This window comes from Tympanuchus pallidicinctus, unplaced genomic scaffold, assembly GCF_026119805.1.
Source record: "Tympanuchus pallidicinctus isolate F22 unplaced genomic scaffold, pur_lepc_1.0 scaffold2, whole genome shotgun sequence".
NCBI lineage: Eukaryota > Metazoa > Chordata > Aves > Galliformes > Phasianidae > Tympanuchus > Tympanuchus pallidicinctus.
In genome coordinates, this window is record NW_026294721.1 from 13,116,583 (window position 1) to 13,137,370 (window position 20,788).

General features: G+C 43.3%; 2 protein-coding genes across 8 annotated transcripts in view; both read right to left on the reverse strand.

Annotated features, from left to right (window-relative positions):
- The window catches only part of RAB28 (RAB28, member RAS oncogene family), a 61,062-nt gene extending 57,073 nt beyond the window's left edge, over positions 1 to 3,989 (reverse strand). The window contains exon 1 of one of the 4 annotated variants that reach the window (XR_008206389.1): positions 3,721 to 3,930. Coding sequence is in view for 3 of the 4 variants with exons in the window: in XM_052681679.1 (XP_052537639.1) it covers positions 3,721 to 3,798 (78 nt within the window). In the remaining variant the exon portion in view is untranslated. Of the gene's footprint in view, positions 1 to 3,720 lie in introns of all 4 variants that reach the window. The other 3 variants (XM_052681679.1, XM_052681680.1, XM_052681682.1) reach the window with 3 other exon arrangements.
- Positions 1 to 20,788, reverse strand: part of BOD1L1 (biorientation of chromosomes in cell division 1 like 1) — an 823,932-nt gene that overhangs the window by 751,471 nt on the left and 51,673 nt on the right. The gene's annotated exons all lie outside the window — the stretch shown is intronic.

Consider the following 20,788-nt stretch of genomic DNA (forward strand, 5'->3'; position numbering starts at 1 on the left):
CTGAGGGTTAAATACAACAGGATATTTGAGGAGTTTGGGAAATGAATATACAAGGAAGGTACAGGTGAGATGAGAATTTCTTGTTTATATTTTTCAATGTCATCAACAGACTCTAGGAACTGTGCTGACATGCCATTCCTAAACACCCACCGACACAGAAATAGGAATAGAAAAGAGAAGTAGTAACAAAATAGCAGCAGAGCAGTAGAAGACAACAAGTAGTGATAGGCAGTTCTGACACTTACTATCAGCCCGACAAAGGCAATCCTTTGAATGAAATCCCATAGAGGAATGCTTTCAGAAAGTGAAACCAAAGGATTGTATCATTGTCGTAAGTAATTAAAACCAAAGCCAAAATTGAATGGGATGCAAGCACGTAGTGCTGGAGCCACAAATCTCCATTCACATAACAACTTCACCAACCAGTTGAGAACCAAAAAGCAACATTTATCCATCCCTTTCCATCCTCCCTTCTCAAAGACCAAGCTGTTGATCTCCAAGCACAGCAATATTCATGTACCATCCCAGCTGGCAAGAATCTTAAGATAGGCAAAATGAAAATCTTAGTCTAAATAGAAAAATGTTTAAACTAATACAAAAGCAAGTAATTGTCCCACACAGAATTTCTGACTGAGATCGACCTAGCTTTGTGGGTTGGGGCACAAGAAGCCTTTTACAAGCAAAGGAAGCAGTCCTGTCATCTGAAGGTAAAGTCACTGCTAACCACTGATGAACCTTTGTTCACTGACATAGAGACTACCAGGACTTCTAAGGTCAGGCATTTATCTATGAAGACAGCTCCATCCACAAAGGACACTTGATGAAGTCTTCCATTTTCAAAATGGTACAGTGAAAATTTTTAGTCAACATTTACCAATATTTTGAGCATGAAAAGATGACAAGATCCAGAATTAGCACAACACTTCAAGAAGGTATCCTAACAAATCCAAAAGCGATTAGGGACATCATTCCATATCCCAGCCTACGTTTCACTACATGTGAATACCTACAACAGGTTGAGTGTTATCTCCTTCATTTTCACCATCCACTAATGGAAGACATAAGGTGTTTCAGCCTCCATTTCCAAAGGATGGTAAACAGATGGAACCTCAGCCTCTCCCCTCCTCCCACAGCCCTGGTTTCAGGACCTCTCTGTCCATGAATAGCTCCCAGATTTCATTCCAGAGGCCCAAAACTTTTTTCAGCAGTAGTAACCAGAACTGTTACCTATTCCAATAAAAGCCAACCTGTGCATAGCGAAAGTAGGAACACGTGTGTGATAATGTCTTCTTTTTCTCCTCCAATCCATACTTGAACTGGTTTATTTTAATGGAAAAATCATTTTGGCTTGGAGAGAGTGAACTAAGGACTTCTATACACAGCGTTAGGAATCTATGATCCTTCCCACCATCAGAAGCAAGGAACTAATTGCTATTGATAATTCTTGGATTCTTTGGCACTATCACTGCTTCTGATTACAGATTTCTTTTGCTTTCCTAGTTTGTCTGTTTCATACACACACCAAAAAGTGTTCTCTTATTAATATCTCACTAACCAATCATTACCTTCCTCTGTTTTTCCTTTTGACAACTCAACATTTTCTTGTTATCTTCATTTTATTCTAATGCTTTTTCAAGTTTTACCGTCTCACACTTCTTTCATTTCTTCCTCTCTTTACAACCTTGCCTCCTTCAAACTTGCTCCAGCAGTGCTTACTCCTTGTTTTAAAACTTTAAGCATTCTATAATTCATCAAGCCACCACGAAATTAACAAATAACAACATCCCTCCCTCACCTTGTGGAGGGAGAAATTCCTAGCTAGAGCAAACATAAATATTACCCTTAGCTCAGGACTGATTCTGATTTGTTTTAAAACTGCCACCAACAGTTCTGCAGAACTTTAACCATACTGCTTCTAATTGATGTGAAGAAGAAAAGTTTTTCACCTTCAGCTTGCTGATGCACAAAGACGTCTTTCTATTTTTTTCCCTGGAGAACTGAAGCTCAGACAGCCCCAGATGGCCAAAAGGGAAGAAATAAAATATTTTTTAAAAGAGGCAGAGGGGAAGCAAGCAACGGAAAGAAGTCAAATCTGAAAAATCTCACACTAAACACACAATATGTGATATCTCAAAGATGTATTCCATTATTTCCTACACCTCTCTTCTCCAATGATCCCAATGATAGAAGAGAAAAAGCAATGTCTTGCATAGCAAATGAGAGGCTAGGTATGTATATGTGCAAAGACCAGCTGTAAAACAGATGTGAGAAGCAGGCTAGTCGAAAACATATAGAAATATGCATGTTTCAATATTTCAGCCAAATGAGTAGCCAACAAAGGAAAGGAACCTCAACAATTTAGTCTTCCAAGGTGCCTGAAATACTACTAGGCATGTTTTATCCTTCCACTTCAAAACCCAATCACTTCTTTATTTTACAAGATCTTACAATGAATCCATTATTGCATGTTTGCTGCTAGGCCATAAAGATGACTAGAAGAAGCCTCTATTACAGCATCATCTAGGGGGAATGGGAGGAAAAGCAGCCCACCACAACACAGCTGCTGCTCATGGAAAATAAGTTGCACTTGATGTGCAGGATTCCTGGAGCCAGCAGAGATTCTGTGAGTGGCAGCTCCAAACTGAAGGGTAGGAACCAGCGCAAATCAGCATCAAAACTCAAGAATGCCGGAAAATCCCTGTTTGGCAAGAGGTCATGTCACACACAGTATGCTGAGTGGGAGCAGTGAAAGGATTCTTCCATTTGAATGGAAAACTCCTGGGGAAAGCCACTCATGAAACAGCACTCCAGCCATCACTCCCATGCATTTATTATTCTCTCATCACACATTCCACCTACTGCATCATACAAACACAACACTACTTCAAACTGCATTTCAAATGACTAAAGGAAAAACAACAACAAAAAAAAAAAAAGCTGTTATTGCTTCATAAAGCTCTGCTTAAGTGAGACAATCATGCTCTCGTGAAGAGCTTATTTCTGTTAAGGATGTGCTGCTCATTTAAACCACCTCGAGTAATCCTGCTTTCCATCTAAACTGCACAAGGCAAACTCCCCACCTCCCTTCCTTATCAAAAATCAACAGCAGAGGTAAACCTGTGTTCTTCAAATACACAATAAAACAAGTATTTATGGGCGCATCTCACAAGAGGCCTCAGTCTCCCTATTACAATAGTTGCAATCACAACTGATCACGTTGTCGCATAAACACTGGCATGCAGCTTTCATTCACAGACTGCTCCTAAACAAAGCTTATGACGGCTACAGAAAGGGGAAAAAAAAAAAAAAAAAAAAAAAACAAAAACGAAATCTGCAGGCGGCTCGGAAAGAGCCCTGGAGCTGCGTCTCAGAGTGATGCAAAGCGCTGCGGGTGCCCCGTAGGCACGGAGCTTAGAATGGAGCTCGGCACAGAGCTCCGGGCCGAACCGAGCGCTCTCAACGCGCAGTTCCCCGGCAAATGGGAAAGCAGCTCTGAGCCGCTGTGTTTATTAAAGCTCAAGAGAAGAAGATTACAGCCGCGCACGCCCGCTCGTTGGCGAGCCTCGCCAGGAGAGCCGACGGTACCGAAACCTCACGGCGCGTTTCGCCGCCGCCGAGCGCGGAGCGGACGCTGAGCTGCGCCCGGAGAGCGGCCTGAGCAGGGGGCGACCGGAGGGTAGCCGGGGGAGAGGAAGGCGGGGAGGCGGGCGTGGCACTGACCTTCCCTGCGGTGCCGTCCCCCAGCACCACGAGCTTGAGCTGGCGGTCCGGACTCTCCTCCTCCTCCGAGTCAGACATGCTCGCCACGGGAAGAAGAAGGAGCGCGGGACGATCACGGAGCCGGCCGCGGCGCCCAGACCGGAGCCGCCATCTTCCCCCAGCGCGGCCGCCGTCGCTATGGGCCGCACCGGACGAAACCAACGAGAGACCGGAGGGAAGGGGGAGTGGATAAGAGACCGGCAGCCGCTGCGTGCACACGCAGGGGGCAGCCACGATGCCTTCACTTTCACACACACACACACCCCCCAGCAGGAGGACCAGTGGCACAGCCCGGCGCCGCGCTCAGTACGGCAGTGGTTGGGCCCAGAGTGACGCCCCGCGCGGTAACTAAGGAGCACGGGTCAGAGGGCGCGGGGCGGAGCCAAGGCTGCCTCGGAGGGCGGGGATGGGGGCCCTCGCGGCCCCGGCTGCGGGATTGGTGCGGGGTCGGGGGCGGCGGGACGGAACCGGCGAGGGGAGGCTGCGTGGGGCTGCGTGGGGCTGGGGTTGGCTCCGGCTCCCGGCTGCTCCCCCGGCGCTGAGCTGTCCCCGTGCTGAGGGACGTGGCGTGTTGTGCCGCGGGTCTGCTGGCGGTCAGAGCTGCCGGTGCCCGGGCCGAGAGATCTCGGTCCGGCGGTGCATCAGGTGTCACAGAGCTCTGAGTTAATAGCACTGTGCTCCTTTCTCACAGCCTTAATTCTGCCCAGTTTCAGGCACAGCCTTGAAAAATTATTGCTAGCTTCCTTTTTTATTTGTAAGGAGCAACAGACTTCCAAGAAAGTTATGTGAAAAGCACTGCACTAAAGCTAACTCAAAGCTTTGCTCTCCCTTTGCAGCTCGAAACACTGCAGACAGAAGCTCCACCAGTATGCCATCACCGACCATGTTAGCCCAGGCTCTTTGTGCTGAGGGGGTGCCCACCCTTCATCCTGCAGCCCTCCATTGACCGTTAACCTCCAGCAAAGGGCAGCTCTGAACCAGCCACCTTCAGAACTAGGAAAGGATGATTACAAATCTGCACGATATGGTTTAGTGCTAGTTGTGGCAGTGATGATGAGGAGACAGTTGGATTAGATGACCTTATAGGTCGTTTCCAACCTTGTGATTCTATAATTCTATGATTCTATGAAATAAGCAAGTCCTTGGGAGATTGCCTTTGCATACATTAAAGCTGTGATCTGTGACCCATTTTAACAGGTCTAGGAAATTTAGCAAGTCTTAATAGAACTAGCTGAATCTACTTGCGTGGCTAAGGCCCATTAAGTTGGTTGGTTGGGTTTTCACAGATTAATAAGATATGTAATATTTATAAAGAAATATTGTCCTGGCATAAAAAACAAGTACAACAGCAAGCATCACACCTTGTCTGGCCTATTTTCTCCAAGCTGCAGTTCAGCCATCTTTGACAGCTGTTTGTCTAACTTCCAAGAGCCTCCAGATAGTCAACAAAAACCATGATGTCTCTATCTACTCAAAACTTTGCTATCCATATAGGTAAACAGTAATAAAACTTTAGCCCTAATAAATTTTAAACCACTATGTTGTTATGCATGATGACCAGCAGTTTATAACCTCTACCTGACAGCAGCAGTATTTGAAAATTGTCTTCAGCCTTGTTTTTTGTAGACTAAACAACTCCCCCTCTTCCCATCGTTCCCTGGGTTGTCTTTACTGGACTTCTGATTATTCAAGTTGCTTTCCTTTGGCCCCTCTCCATTTACTTGAAGCGTTGTGCCAAAACCTGGATACAGTACTTTGGTTGAGTCCCTATGAGTGCTGAGTGGAAGTGTTACTTCATGTGTCTTGTATACCAGACTCCTGTTTACATATCCCAGTATGAGGTTTGCTTTCTTCACAGTATGACATTACTGACTCATACTGTTTCTGATCTACTAAAAAAAAAAAAAAAAAAAAAAAAAGTTCTGAATCCCCTTCTGTTATAAAAATATCATTCACTTTAAGGTTTGAACTATTGAAGTATTTAAATATAGTGCTTTATACATGTCCCCATGGAATGTCATCCTATATTTTTCAGGCTGCTCAAGCAATTTGTCATTATAACTTTACTCATAAACTTGTCCTCCGAAATGCATGCTATCCCTCCCAGCTTGGTTATGTCTGCTACCTTAAGAATCATGTTCTTTATTCCAGACTCTTTATGCATGCAATAATGCCAGATCACTGCACACCCATATGTGACACTCATATGCTTCCAATATGCCAATAACAATTCTTTGTGTATGCTTTAAACAACTTGAACAGAAGTGATAACATAAACCATGTAAATTATATTTATCTGATGCAATTCCAAACTAAGAGTATTTAAAACAACAGTGTATAACACCTGGATGAAAATCATTCCTCTTTCAGTCTGTCTCGGGTTTTCTGCTTGGAATGTTTGTGAGCAGTTTCCAATCTTACAAGTACACAGTCTTACTGACTCCTCAGTGGGATCATGATTCCTTATGCAAAGAAAATTACTCATGTGTTCATCTGTATGCAGAATTGAGGCCAAAAGCTTTCCCAGTGACATTGTTTAAAAAAGTGGAGAAAAGGCCCAAATTTCTAATGGAAAACCAGACAGACACACGTCTATGTCACTTTCTCATGCTTAAAAAAACAAATTAAGCATGTTACTCATCAAGTATTTTCCACTTTGAATCATTTTGAGCGTAATTTTACTGCAAGTTGTCCTAAGTAGGAATGTCATAGGATCAGCATCAGGGTACAGCCAAGTGGCATTTATCAGGAGGAAGGGCACTGGGGATGAATGTGGAATTTTCCTTGAAGACTCATCACATACAGGGCTGTTGTGCTCTTACCACAAGGCTTTTAAAAGCTCTATACTCTTACCAGGGCAGACCACTTGTAAGCCAACGGGAATACTGGTGGAACGATCCCCACTCCAGCTGATTCTGCTGCAGTCTCCTTGAAAGTAAATAAAAAAATATGAATTTAAGGATTTTCAATGAAGCTATCTACAACTCATGAAGAAAAAGGAATTTTTTGTCTCCTTTCTCCAGAAGAGATATGCTCTCGTAGCATAGGTTAGCAAGTAAAACACAAGCCAGGCTCCTCATTTTTATTATGATTTTTCCACCAGGAGCTCAGCTTTGTGTTTTCCCACATTGAGGAGCGCAGTTCAGTCGTGGAACACCTTTGCACACAGGTGCCACAGCCTTGCTGCTGCCTCAGCCCTTACAGAACTTTTGCTGGGTAAGCCAAGGCTCCAGCCCAGAGGGAAGAGCTGGGCTGTGTACCGAAATGGTCGCCCTGCACTGACAGAGCACACAGCACCTTTAAGGCACATGTCAGGAGGCACGAGGGTGTTACAGCCATTTTGGGCAGGTGCAGTTCACCTCACGATGGAAAGCTGTGACTGAGGGCAAGGCAGGAGGGAGCTGGTGTCACCCTTAAATACAAGAGAAATAAGATTTGCCCAGTGCTTTTGTGTGTGAAAGAGTTTTAGAGGGGTTCGGGGCTGAGTGTGCAAAAGTGGGACAGTCAGAGAAATGTGTTCCATGCCCAGTGTATTCTCCTTTGCAATATGACAAAGAAATGTCTGTGTTGTAATACGTGTCCCCAGAGTTAAGTTCATCCCAGTACACGTTCATTTTTCCTCTAGAAAAACTCTTTTTTTTTTTTTTTTTTTTTTAAGCTTTGTCAACTAAATGAGTGAACAATATAGGAGGAGCTATTCCATCTCTGTTGTAGCATTCATGACCTTATTTGTCCTTAGGCTGCATTGCTTGTCTATTTAAATGAGTGCTTATAAATTAAAGAATAATTTTGTAAATAAAAATGAAAAAATGACAGGTAAAAGCACACAGACACCTCAGCCCAGAAGCCTCTTTGCATTTGTTAAGTGTATGAGTTACTTGTATTGCAAGTGTTAAGTGGTCAACTAAACTCCTTTTTCACTATGTTAAAAATCTGTGTATGAGACTAAATTACATATTTCTGAAATTGCATTATTAACTAATTATTTTCTAAGCCTCAACAGATCTTTATAGCTGAAAAAAAGCTGGTCTTGGGCTACCTGATGCTCTAAACCTAAGGAAACGTATGAGCAATGGTTGAGAAGTCTTGGGATTAACACACTGAACACACTGCAGACCCTTTTATTAATGATAGAAGTATGTTCATAATTTGAATTTATTCTTCAGCATTTGTTTGGATGCTAAGAATGTTTGAGCATTGCTTTGGAATACTCTTTCTTGTAAGAGTACCATAGTCATCCAACAATGTGGAAATTAAATGTATGGTATTCAGTAAATAATCACTATTTAGATACTTTCTCTTTTGATATTAATTATACTCTCTGCATATTATATCTTATTCCTTTATGAAGAAACATCACTAATAGTCTTGATTATACTTTCAGTGATAAAGTGGAAATAATTTGAAAATCTCCAAATTAAATTTAATTTCTAAATATGAAGCTGATTGTAATCCCATTCTCAGTCACGTTTTGGTGTATTAGTCAGGCTGAGCATTTTCTATTGAATTAAATTCACTTCTGTATATGAAACCAAACTGTATGGAGAGTTTCCTACGTTTATACTTCAAATAAAAGGAGAGAATTTCAATTCCCTTACCTGATAGATCTCAGTCAGTGGACTCTTGGGTATGTGAAACACCTTTCAGGATTCCCTGAGAGGTTACTGAGAAAAACAAGCCAGATGTCAGAAGGCTTATGTGTAATCAAAGTGGGATTTCACTTTCAGCTGAGACTTTCAGGTGTCTGTAAGTGAAGTCTGATTATTGCTACTGCAGCTGCTGGAGATTGCTACTTCATCTCCCACCTTTATCAGCACAGAGTGAATTAAAAAAAAAAAAAATCTTCATTTAATCTGGTTATTTATTTTCACTGCAAAATAAGCTAAAATCACTACATCCTTGGTAAATACTTATAGCAAAAATTAATAAATTGTGTAATCCTTCCCTGTGTCAGAGCTGGGTTTACTCCTCCTAAATACTGGCACTAGGGGTGGGTCAATCTGAATGAGGTGGAAATATGGACTGATGGAAAAAGGAACAGCATGTGTGAGATCCTGCAATCTTTCTGCTATTCTCATCTGCACTGTGTCTTCAGCACTTGAGGGAACAACACATTTCTCTGTTTGATTGTCTGGGGGCCATGTCCTCTGTTACCAATACAAGATATTCTTTTTTGTTCTGCTATTTCTTCTTGTGCTTACGCACATACACACAGATTTCTTACTGTATTTCATTCATGTCAGGTTTTCTCTTTCAAATCTTTGCAGTTGAGATCCATGGACTCTCCTAATCTTCAAGATGGAAATTGTTATAATTGCTAATTGAATGAGGAGGGTGTCCTTGAAAAGAAAAAGTGTTGCAGCAAAAGGTGGAAGGTGCATCAGTAAAAAATAACAATAGCAAATCTATTATGTTGATCTTGCTACTATGCTGTGGAGCAGAATAGAAAATAGCTATTACTTTTCATTGTAGTAGAGATTTAAAAATATTTTTTATTAAGTTTCTTCTTCATTGGTATCATCTCTAACGTCTTTGCCAGGTCATCTTTCTTATGTGCTGTTTGATTACTGTGCCTTGAGTCAGACTGAATGATTATTGCAGATGACTAGACTGGCAACTGAGTGGAAATGGTAAATAATCATTTGTTTTTAATACACGTGAAAAACAGTTCCTACTCAAGTTAGAAATACTTGCTTTTGGAAGAGCATTCTTCCATTTTGCTTCTTGCTAACCCAAGCTCATTTAAGGAATAACTGTCTTAAGTGCTTGGTGATTACAGTGATGTAAATGTCTCTGGCCCAGACTCTGCAGTGAACAAGACTTTCCACAGAGGAATATGGTTAAACTGAAGGCCGCCACTTTTATGAACTACATTGCATAATAAAAAGGGGAATAACCGCTAGCCAGCTGTTCTCCACAAACTACCCACTAAAATGGGACCAGTGAGGTTCACCAAGCATGGGACTATGGAGGCCAAGCTAAATGTTTAAGAGATGGCTAACCTCATCCACCCTCCCACAAAAGTGGCAAAGGCGTTTGGTACTAAATAACACATCTTCTTCTGCCCTGTCTGTGCCAAGGAAAGGAGTGAAGTAAATCGTAGCTTTTTTTTGCTTTTTTTTTTCTTTTATTTGTGTAAGGTGCTAAATTTTCCCTACATTGTGAAAAGGAAAATAGCTAAATATCACCCGGACAGTATTTAAGACACTAACAGAAATTCTGGCCACAGCTAACATGAAAAACCCACATTGGAAATTTGCTCTCTGGTTGTGTGAATTCACAAACAAGTTCTCTGGTCTTTCCATTAGCCGAATTTGCTAGTAAAGCCACACCACATTTGCAGTGTGGTAAACATTTTTTTCTCACTGTTGAAGGAAAGTGTGTTAGCTAACTCTGTAGAAAATCCAGCTGCAGCCAGCCTAAATAACAACAGCAAGAGAAACAAAAAAGGTAAAAAAAGATCTAGAGAAAAAGATCTCATCAATAGGAGAGGCAACTTAAATTCACACAAAGTGAGTCTAAGTTATACTGAAAAAGTCAGTGCAAGTTTGAAATTTCCCATGTCACTAGAATAATAGAGAACTGTGTCTTTCTCACAGTGTTGACCTGTTACCAATACGGTGAAAAGAAAGGTCATAACATTTTTCTTCCTTTTATAATGAATGTGCGAAACAATTCTAGGAGCCCTTTATAGAATCTAGGACGATAGTATCAAAAGGAATTGCTTAACGACAGTGAAACATCAGTGTGTTATCAATGCTGTTTTAGTTACCAGTTCAAGACATAGCATGGTACTGGCTACCATGAAGAAAATTAACTCCATTGCAGACAGACTCAGTACACACCTGAAGATTTGGTTGCTAGTTTCCAAAAGCAGTCAATTTATATATCTGAATCTTATCCCACATCAAGTATTCCAGTCCACAGTTACTGAGTTCTTTTGGCCCAGTGTAGCTATAGCTGCTGCTGTAGCTTTCAAACAACCTTTTATCAATTAACTAGACTGATCCTGCTTTTTGTGGTGAGCTTAGTAAGAAATGCATTCCTCAAGGTTGCAGGTGAACCTTATCCTTGAGGTAGCCCATCCCTGTTTACATGATACATCTTTCAGTAATGCCGTAATAATTTTCCCTTCAGCTAGTTCACCCATTTTAGTTTATCTACTGATTTTCACCTTTCTCACTTGATGAGTAGATACCCTGTCTTTGTCAGTCTACATAGACCATACCTACCTAGATGGTATCTCCCTTGTCTGAAAAACCTTTCAGCAAAGAAAACTGTCACATCAATCTGACACAATGTACCTGAAGTAAACTTGTGTTGCAACATATCGTATTTTCCACTTACCCAAGGGCTTTGTCAATTATTCTTTTCTCACCCTGAATGTTATGCCAAGAGAAATCAGTTGGAAGTACATCAGTAAATGCTTTTATATAATCTATCAATCTATGAAAATATCATCTCCTTGTGAACAATTCACAATAAGATAAACTCTGGTTACTGAATAAATAAATGACTGCAACTGATTTTTTAAATACAGTGAAAATGAATGTATCCTTTCAATCACTTTTGTGGTCAGTCTTTCAATCGTCAGTCTTCATTGATCTCATCCACAGAACTGGACATACATGAGCTGAATGAATCTTGGCAAGGGAAATTCACTACCATCCCTTTTGTGCCAAGTCTGACAGACCTGCTCAAGGTCATGTATAATGTCAGCCTCAAAGGCAAGATTAGAACACAGGGCTCCTTACCTTGACCTCTCCAGAAATACATTTATCTCCACCACTAAACTGCAAGTATTATAGTGGTGACTGCTATACCTAAACACACAATGCTGTGTTCACTGCAGCACATGCCAACCATGCTTTCCATGTGATCTCACTTAATTAGTTCCCTAGACTCCTAGCCTCTCTTTTACTAGCCTCTCTATAGCATGGAAAAATATTCTGAGTTGCAATCTGCTTGGTGGAACTTGAACTTCAGTTCCAGCAGCTTTTCTCCCAGAAAGAGACCCCTTTTGGTTATACTCATGGTTACCTGCGTAGGTCTTTAAGGAGCCCCCATAATACATGGAAAAGTCTGTTACCAGTCCAGTTACACAAAGATGAAGATGTGAAGAGGTGAGAGCCTGTTCCTCCACTCCTTCATGGTTCCACCTGCTTTTCTATAAGTGTCGTAACTGGAAGGTACTGGTGACCCAGTACAGTTGCCTGTCATAGTGAATAAAGCCACCTCATTATTTCCTTGTTCTCCTTTATGACTGTGGCAAATTCCTCATTCTTCCTTTGTGCCTGAGTTGCAAAGTTGCAATTTTCAGGGAGAAAATATGATCCAATGGCTATAGTTGTATAAATTGCTTAAATGAACTGAGATTCTAATCCATGACTAGGGTTTTTAGCTGCCTTAATTGTATGAGCAGTGTCATAAGTCAGTTGCATACCTTGGTATGGAATTACTCAGATGGATGCACACTTTCTTTTGAAATCATCATGGAGGGTTAGGTTCGCAGACACCTGAGCTTGATTTTCTTGAATAGATAATTATTCCAGTGAAAAAATGAGCTTGACATATCTGTAAAGTACTATTTAGCAGCCTCCTACTCATGCTCTGTTGTGCTTCTAATGTCTACATAAGATGCAGAGCAGGAGATGATCAGGCCTGATGCTACTTCCACAAACTGTGTGCCATGTCAGTGCAACACATCGGCAATGTAAGACAAGGATGACTGCACCATTAAATATGCTGTGCTTTGACAGAAAAATGATCCCCATCTGAATAACTAAACTTAAATTAATTTTGAAACATCTATTGTGCCCAACAGGCATTCTTGTCACTAACCAGAGTGACAGAGGGCTCTGACTCATGGAGGGTAAACAGCTGCAGTTCAAGATGTTATCATCCTCACTCCCTCCTCTATTTTATTCCACACCTCTGCCGGCAGTTACCACCACAGCAAGAAGTTTGGAAGGAATAAATGTGCACCCACACCTCCCCACCCCACAGCTCCTGCCCTTCTTCGTAGGAACTCATCTTCACTACGGACTCAGCCATGCCCTGAGCAGCAAGCCTGGGCAAGTATTCCTTATGCCATTTTGGTTATGCAGCAAACCAGCTGATGTCCCAGATGGGCAGTGGAGGATCTCAGTCAGATTCAGCATCTGGCCTGGGGGAGCTTTAATAAACATATTCTTTTGGATATTGTTGGTATTACTTAATACAGCGCAGCTCTGTGATAATGTAGCTCAGCTGAAATGACAAAAAGCTGTAGTTTCAGAGACCTTTCCTGTCCATCTTTCTTACTGTACACAAGTGAAAGTAAAATGAGAGAAGATTGCTGACAGTCTGTGAGTCTGACCATCAAAATAATGTCTGAGATAACTGATTTTCAAAACTCTAGTTAGTATTGATTTTCTGCTGGTGTGTTATCAGAACCCATGACTCACTCAAAACGCTTTCATTCAGCACTAGTCAGTGTGCTCCCAACTTAATTTCCTCCTAGGAAATGCTTTATCTTTGAAGCCGCTTAATTTACCAGTTCCAAAACTACGGGTGTTCCAGACAGACCTGGATTAGCTTTATGGTATGATTATCTCAGATCTGGGTTTAGCTAAACTATTAGCAGACAGAGGAATACCGAAAGTGGTCAGGAAGGAAGAGATTAATGGGAAGCACCCCAAAAAAGTTAAACAATGTCCATGACAGAATTTGCATAACTAATTTTGTACTGAAGTAGACCATGTAATTAAAGTCTTGAGACTATGCAAATGTTACTAGCAAGAGATTGGGTGTTCTTTTCAGTGTCCTAAGGCTTCCACCACATACCCTTGTAACATCTAAAAGTGCTTCCAGTCCTATTGATTTTACTAAATTATTCTTCAGGGAGAATGACTGCTGGTTAATAACAAAACGAAGAGATTTGTTTTCACTTGGCAATGCATTAAATAATTTCAGCACTTGCACATTGCATTGGCTGTGAAATACTAAGAAATACTATGAAAATTAAGTACTGTGAAAAATGCACACCTAGAGTGTGCTAAGAGAAACAAGATGCAAGCATACAATTAGATATGTTTTTCTCACCACGAGATACCATTTGAACTGTTTGGTGTGATTTACTTTGGTCATTTGGAACTAGAGTAAATATTTTTGTAAGAAAATGTGATATTGGTCTTGATAGTGTTCCCTTCAGTGCACAAACACATGTGCACATACAGCTGCTGTACACACAGACTCGTATGTATGTGACAACTGGAGCACATCAAGTGAAGTGGCTCAATTCTAGACTCTCACTGGCAATCATAAACCTGCTGGATGCTGGACAACTCTGACACTTTGCTGTGGTGCTTCAGTGGCAGCTGTAATCTTATGAAAAGAAAAAAAAATTGCCCTTATAAATATCTGAGCTCTTTGGCCAAGTTTCTGAGATCTTTTGCCTACGCAAAACCGCCTTGTCCTGAAGCTCTGTTAATGCATTAAAGTGTTACCAGAGATCTCCACTGATCTCACTTTGTCATCCAAGAGCTTTTCCAAAATATTCCCTGCTAGATTTTAGCATTAATTGGTGTGTGTTGGTATGTTTTCATTTGTCCTGAAACATTCGATGACTCTCCAGTGTAATCCAAGGATCTTTGTGCCAGACTCTTGCCATGAGCATGTAAAGAATTTTTTGAGATCAAAGGAGAAAATCTGGCTGGTCTGAAGAATGATACAACTCCTAACCCTGGTTTATTTTCTGCATGGTGAGAACGAAGAGAAGAAAGCTTTATACAATATACAATATAAACATAACAGAAGGCACGAGCCTGTCAGCCTATCATTGAATGAGACATGCATACCTGGATTCTGACAACGATATTTTGTGAGCAAATGCAATAATGAAGCTTTTAAAAGCATGCATTTAAGGATGGTGGCTGGTGTTGAGCTGTGTTCATACAAGTTGTGATTTAAAAGGCTGGAGGCCTCAATGTGAGCCACTAAATTCAAAATGACAGAAACTTTAAAAAATTTATTGCTCTGCATTTAATAAAATATACATTTACAAGCTGTCATTTTGAAATACTGAATAACTCAGAGTTTGGAATGCTGAGCACCAGTTCAGATTGTGCCTGAGGTACATTGCTTCCTATTTACAAAGTTTCTCAGATACTCAGAAAATAATCTTTCAGTCCAGGAGATGTCTTTTGTTATATCTCTGTTAATTTGGATTTGTGTTCCCCCACTCTTCCCACCCCCCTCCCTTCCCCCCCTTCCCCCCCCCCCCAAATTCTAACTTTGCATGAAGAAATATGTCTTGTCATTAAAAATAAAAAGGCATGATTAAAAGCTCCCTTTCTTCTTGTTTAATGTGCTAATATGAGAACATTAAGGCCAATGTACCATCTACTGCTTGGTTGCTGCAGCTGTCTGGAGCTTTTATTAATTTACAGACTCAATTATGTAGACTCTTAAATCCAGAATATTGGTGGGTGGTAAGGTAGATGGCTAATGAAGAAACATAGGGTAGGAAACTCCTTTAAAGCCTGTTTTATATGTATCTTGGGTAATGGTTTTAGGAGAGCAAGGATCAAAGATCATAACTTTAAGAAACTCTCAAGATGAAAATAAATGTACACGGTTTTAGGCACCCCTAAAAATTATGAGATGGCTAATATCCCCATGATTCTGTGGTCTGATCTAAAACAAAAATATTAAGCCAAATGTTTGGCTCTGTACAATAAAAACAGATTATCTAATAGTTTCCAGTGGGAAATATGAGAAAGACCATTCATAAAGACTCCTAGTAGTTATGAATTATAAGGACTTCCTCGTTTTCAGTATAAACTGAGACCCTGATAGAAACTGTTAGATATTTATGCATATGCCCTCCAAGGGACTGCACATGGACATTTTTAATTAACATTATTTGCAACACCTTCCTCAAGTTGTTCATTATTAATTTGACATGTTTTGAAGTTCTTACCAGAAAGTTTTCATCACTCACTCTAATTATACCATTCTTATGTGACTTTAATACTTTCAAAAGGATATAGTGATTTGCAATTTACACTCATTTTACTTTAAAAAGAAAACTCTGTTTAAGTAATTCAGGTCATAGCATACCAAAAAAAAAAAGAGAGAGGAGAGGAGGGAAAAAAGAGGGAAGGGAAGGGAAGGGAAGGGAAGGGAAGGGAAGGGAAGGGAAGGGAAGGGAAGGGAAGGGAAGGGAAGGGAAGGGAAGGGAAGGGAAGGGAAGGGAAGGGAAGGGAAGGAAGGGAAGGGAAGGGAAGGGAAGGGAAGGGAAGGGAAGGGAAGGGAAGGGAAGGGAAGGGAAGGGAAGGGAAGGGAAGGGAAGGGAAGGGAAGGGAAGGGAAGGGAAGGGAAGGGAAGGGAAGGGAAGGGAAGGGAAGGGAAGGGAAGGGAAGGGAAGGGAAGGGAAGGGAAAATTAAACAGCTGTTGGGTCATTCCTGTTAACATGTCAATAGACCTTCTCTGTAATGAAAAAAAAAAAAAAAAAAACCCCAAAAAAAACAACCAAGATAATTTATAATTTGTAAGACTTTCTTCATTTCCAGATATGCCTCTGTTGTCCTCATTTCACCCTGCCCTTTCCAACTCCCCAAATGTTTCAGTGTTTCCTGGTGGGTATAAAGGAGTATACTGCCTTCAGTTCACCTGATCTATCTTCCCTGTCCAGTTGTCACTGCCAAGACATGGCAAATACCCCTTCGCATATGTACAGCGGGACACTGGAAAGACCCGAAGGATCAGCAAAGCCTGAGGTCAACTATGATAGGTGTAGGAAAACCTGCTTCTCCTTTGAGAAGGTCCGATGAGTTCCAAGTGTGCTTAGATTTGATCTTTAGTTAAGAAGCTCGTGCTGCAGTGTAGTGCCTTGGAGAAAACCGGCACTTGGCACTTCGCAGTTGTTAAATCGTCTGCAGAATCTACTACCGTTTTTATTTACAAGTATACCTTTTCGTTGAAACTTGGTGACAGTGACCTGTTTTGTAGCTGATAGCGTGCACTGCAGAACACGAGGTGGCAGTGTCACACGCGGTGTGCCAAAGGGACTGCGGGCGTTCGGCTATGCCCCGGGGGATGGGGCAGAAGTGGGCACCACTGATGGTTTGGTGCTTCCTGTGGGTCCTCTGTGTTCCCAGAATATCCATAAACCATCCCACGGAAGGAATAAATAAACAGTATTTGCCGCTGAACAAATTTTGCTTCCTTGCAGATCTCCGTAGTCTCCAGGTTTGAGATGGTGCATAGAAACATAAAATACGTATCTTCCGAAGTTACCAAGAAAAGCCGACCTTCTGCAGGTGGGAATTTACTCGTCTTTTTTTTTTTTTTTTTTCCCCCTAGGTTTCTTTTAGCAGAGAACAGAGTTTTAGGTTGTTAAAAAGACGGATATTTTTCCCCCAGATATTCATCAGCTCCCTCCGCAGCAAGCGAGAGGCACGCATGTAGTAAGCGCCCAATCTTTGTCAAAGGCATACAGTATTAATTAGTTCTTAAATGCCATGTTTTTGTCACATCGCTTGCCTTTGGAAGCTCACTGCAATTAACGTGGGTGAGCAGGCGAAGGTGAGAAAGAGTGAGCGTGATCCAAAACCTGTGACCAAAGTCCCAGATCAAACCTCGTTAGAAACTGACCCTTCTGGAACCCAGACACCTGGCAAGGTCTCGGTGGGCACCACACCAGTGTGTCCAACCCAGTGATGGTAGCTAACAACTGTTCCGCTGAGTTTGGGGGCTTCCTGCTCGGGTATTTTCCCAATGCTGCCCTACTCCTCCTCCCACTGAGGGCCATGGATCTGTTACTTTGAGTGATACAGTTTCAGACCCTCAGCTTCTCGCTTCCAGCTGAGCAAAATTTTCACTGAGTTTCACTGCTCAAACAAGGACCACTTCATTATTGCACTGGCTTTTCTTTATGCTAATTAAATGGCGCTAAGCTTGTCCCTACAAGGAAAGAAAAATGGAAGAGTAAGGAAATCTCTGACAAGAAATAGCCAACACGATCTTGCAAAATATATACAGTAATGAACACTTTTCTTGTTGAGAACGTATTTAGAAACATATAAGAGCACTTCATGAAGTTCTCCCATTGACCCAAACCTGGGCAGAGCCTCCAGGAGCAGGAGAAGGGGTGCGGAGGTGCCAGAGGAGCACAGGGAGCAGAACAGCACCGGGCCCTCCAGAAGCAGCCGTCGGGGCAAACAGCCGGGCTGCAACCTGTGTCGGCCACGCCGAAACGATGCTCCTCCTCCTCATAAAAACATTCCTGGGAACCCTCAGCCGGGCAACCCCCTCAGAGTCCTTATTTGAAGGCGCGTAGAAATTGAAAAAATAGACGGCTTGCTTCGTTAAAATGAAGATCCGCAGTCCCCAGGCGGCAGGCGTCCGAACGGACTCTCCTTTTAGGGCCGCTCCCCTCGGTCACTGCGGGGCTCACAATGTTTCCCCGCAACGGCGAAAACGAGCCGCGCTGTGCGGGACCGCAACGCAGCGCCGGGAGCCGATCTCGGCCCCTCCATCCCCACCCTTCGTTGAGATTCGTTCAAAATCAAATTAAATTAAATTAAAAATGAGGAAAAATGATATTCCGAGTGCGCGTCCGGGGTGGAGGGGCGGGAGGGCACAGTCGGTGCGCCAGGGGAGTCCCGATGCCTGCAGGCACCGGGGGAAGGTTTTCAACGGAAAGCAGCTCCGCTGCCGTTCGTTTTACCGCTCATCCTCCCCACCGCCCTTTTCTTCTCTCTCTCCGTAGGACTGTATACCCTCACGTTGAGGAGTGCCGGGAATCCCATCGTTGTGCAGACACAAACGCGGGGGCATCGCCCGCAGGGCCGCCTCCGGCTTTTGGAGCGTCATCCGCGGCACGGAGCTGCTGCCGGGGCTCTCGATGGCCGGAGCCGGCTCCTGGGGAAGGGCTGGAGCCGGGGGAGGAGGGGGGGGGGGGGGGGGGGGCATCCCAGGTGCCGGGCATCCCCGACAGAGAGGGGCGAAAGCCGTCGGGGCCGGCGGCCGCAGAGACACATATGGTGCGTGGATTTAGGTGTCAAAAGTCGGCGAATTAGAAATGGTAATTGTCCGTCATTATGGGTGAAACGCGATCTATCACAACAACTGGAACATGTCTGGGCGCTAGCAAAAATAATTTGAATGATTAGCGATCATTATGGATGTCAAGCCACGTCCATTAAGTCGTATGAAGAAATTACCCTTGACGTGTGAAATCGAACTACAAATACACACGGCGGGCACAGAGGGACCCTCCCCGCTTCTTCACAGCGGCGATCGAGGGACTTGGGGGAGGGGGGGGGAGGCCGGAGCCTCTGGCGGTGCCGTCTGGGGACAGCAGCTGAGCTGCGCTGCGCAGCATTGCGCGGTGGCACCGCGAGGGACGAACCCGAGTGTCCTGGCCCTCGGCAAAGGCACCGCGCAGCTTCCGGGGCCTCTGGTAAAGGGCTTTGGGAAAGAGATTCTTCCCGAAGCGCGAGCAATTTCTAAGCAATTTCCACTTCCCTATATTTTTCATAAGATAAAATGTCGTTTTATTATTATTATTATTATTATTATTATTATTATTATTATTATTATTATTATTATTACTTTCCCCTTTAAGGAGTGCTTGCTACATTTTTTTTTTTTCGCAGCCTCTCCCTTCTCTTCTAATTCTTCTTTCGTGAAGTCGTTTGTTCGGAATTAAAAACAAAATAAAAATAGAAAAAAGAAAGGAAAAAAAAAAAAAAAAAGAAAGAAAGAAAGAAAGAAAGAAAGACAGAAACAGCGAAGCGGATATCTGAGCATCTCCGGGAGTACTTTTGGTCACACTCTGCCATTCGGACGCTGCCATTCGCCCACCACTCCCGGGGCCGCGATGCCGTGGCTGCAGATCGCAAAGCACCGAGTAAAGGGTTTCGCTGAGAGCGAGCAAAGCGCCCATCTCTCCCAGGCATCGTTATTATTTTGTAATCCGATAAATTGGTCAAAATGGAAACAAATTAAAGCAGCCTCGGAGACACCTGACAGAGTGACAGCCCGCACCCCGCAGGGCAGCAACACAATCACCCAACGACCTCACAGATCTTTCTCTTGCTGCATTCTCCGGGAAAAAAGCAGCAGAAATTTCCCGTTCGCGACGATTGTTTGCTCCTAATTAGATAAAAGGAGCTGCGAATAGTCCTTTTTAAAAACAAGAATAATTCTTTTAATTAGAGAAAGTGAAATAGTTGTTTGCTTTGCTCCCTTGAAGCACCGCTCGGCACAACGGCGGCACAAAGCCATCCCCCCTATGCGGCGATGCTACCGCCCAGGATCGGCTCCTCCCGCACCCCCGGCACTGCCCGGGCCGCTCCCCAGCCCTCTGCTACTCGACCTCCGAGCCGGCTCTCTCTCCTCTCTTTTATTCACCCGCTTCGCCAATCTGTATTATTCCCTCGCGAGCCAAAGATAATATTAGTCCTCTCCACGCGCATTTCATCCCCAATTATCACTCGAGTCCTTCGCGACACGAAGGCTTTCTTTCTCCGGCCGTGTGCGGCGCGGCGCAGCGCAGAGCTGCGTGCAGAACGCCGACAGCCCGAGGGCTGCGCACAGCTCCGCTCTGCAGCGCGGGGGAGAGACCCTGTGCGGGGCTGGAGCCGTTCCGTGCCGGGATACGGCTTGCGGCTGCAGCCGACCGAGTGAGAAGAAGCTTGTAGAGCCTTTTGGGTTCCCGTGCTTTGGGTGTTTGATTTAGAAATGAAATGATAGAAATAATAGAAACAGAAATGTAACAGAAATAGAAATAAGAATAATAGTAATAATGGTAACAATAACAGCAATAATAGGTTGAAGTTCCCCGAGTACCAGCAGCAGCCGAGCACCAGGTCTTCACTTCCCCCCCCGCCTCCCGTCCCCCCGCCGTTTCCCATCAAGAAGGACATCCAATAGTTCGTCCCTGCGGGATGCTCTCGGTCTTTGTCCCAGACAAGAAGGGCTCTGCCCGCCGCAGGGCGCTTCTATCCTTTCGATCTCTTTGCTACTGAGCGAGATGTG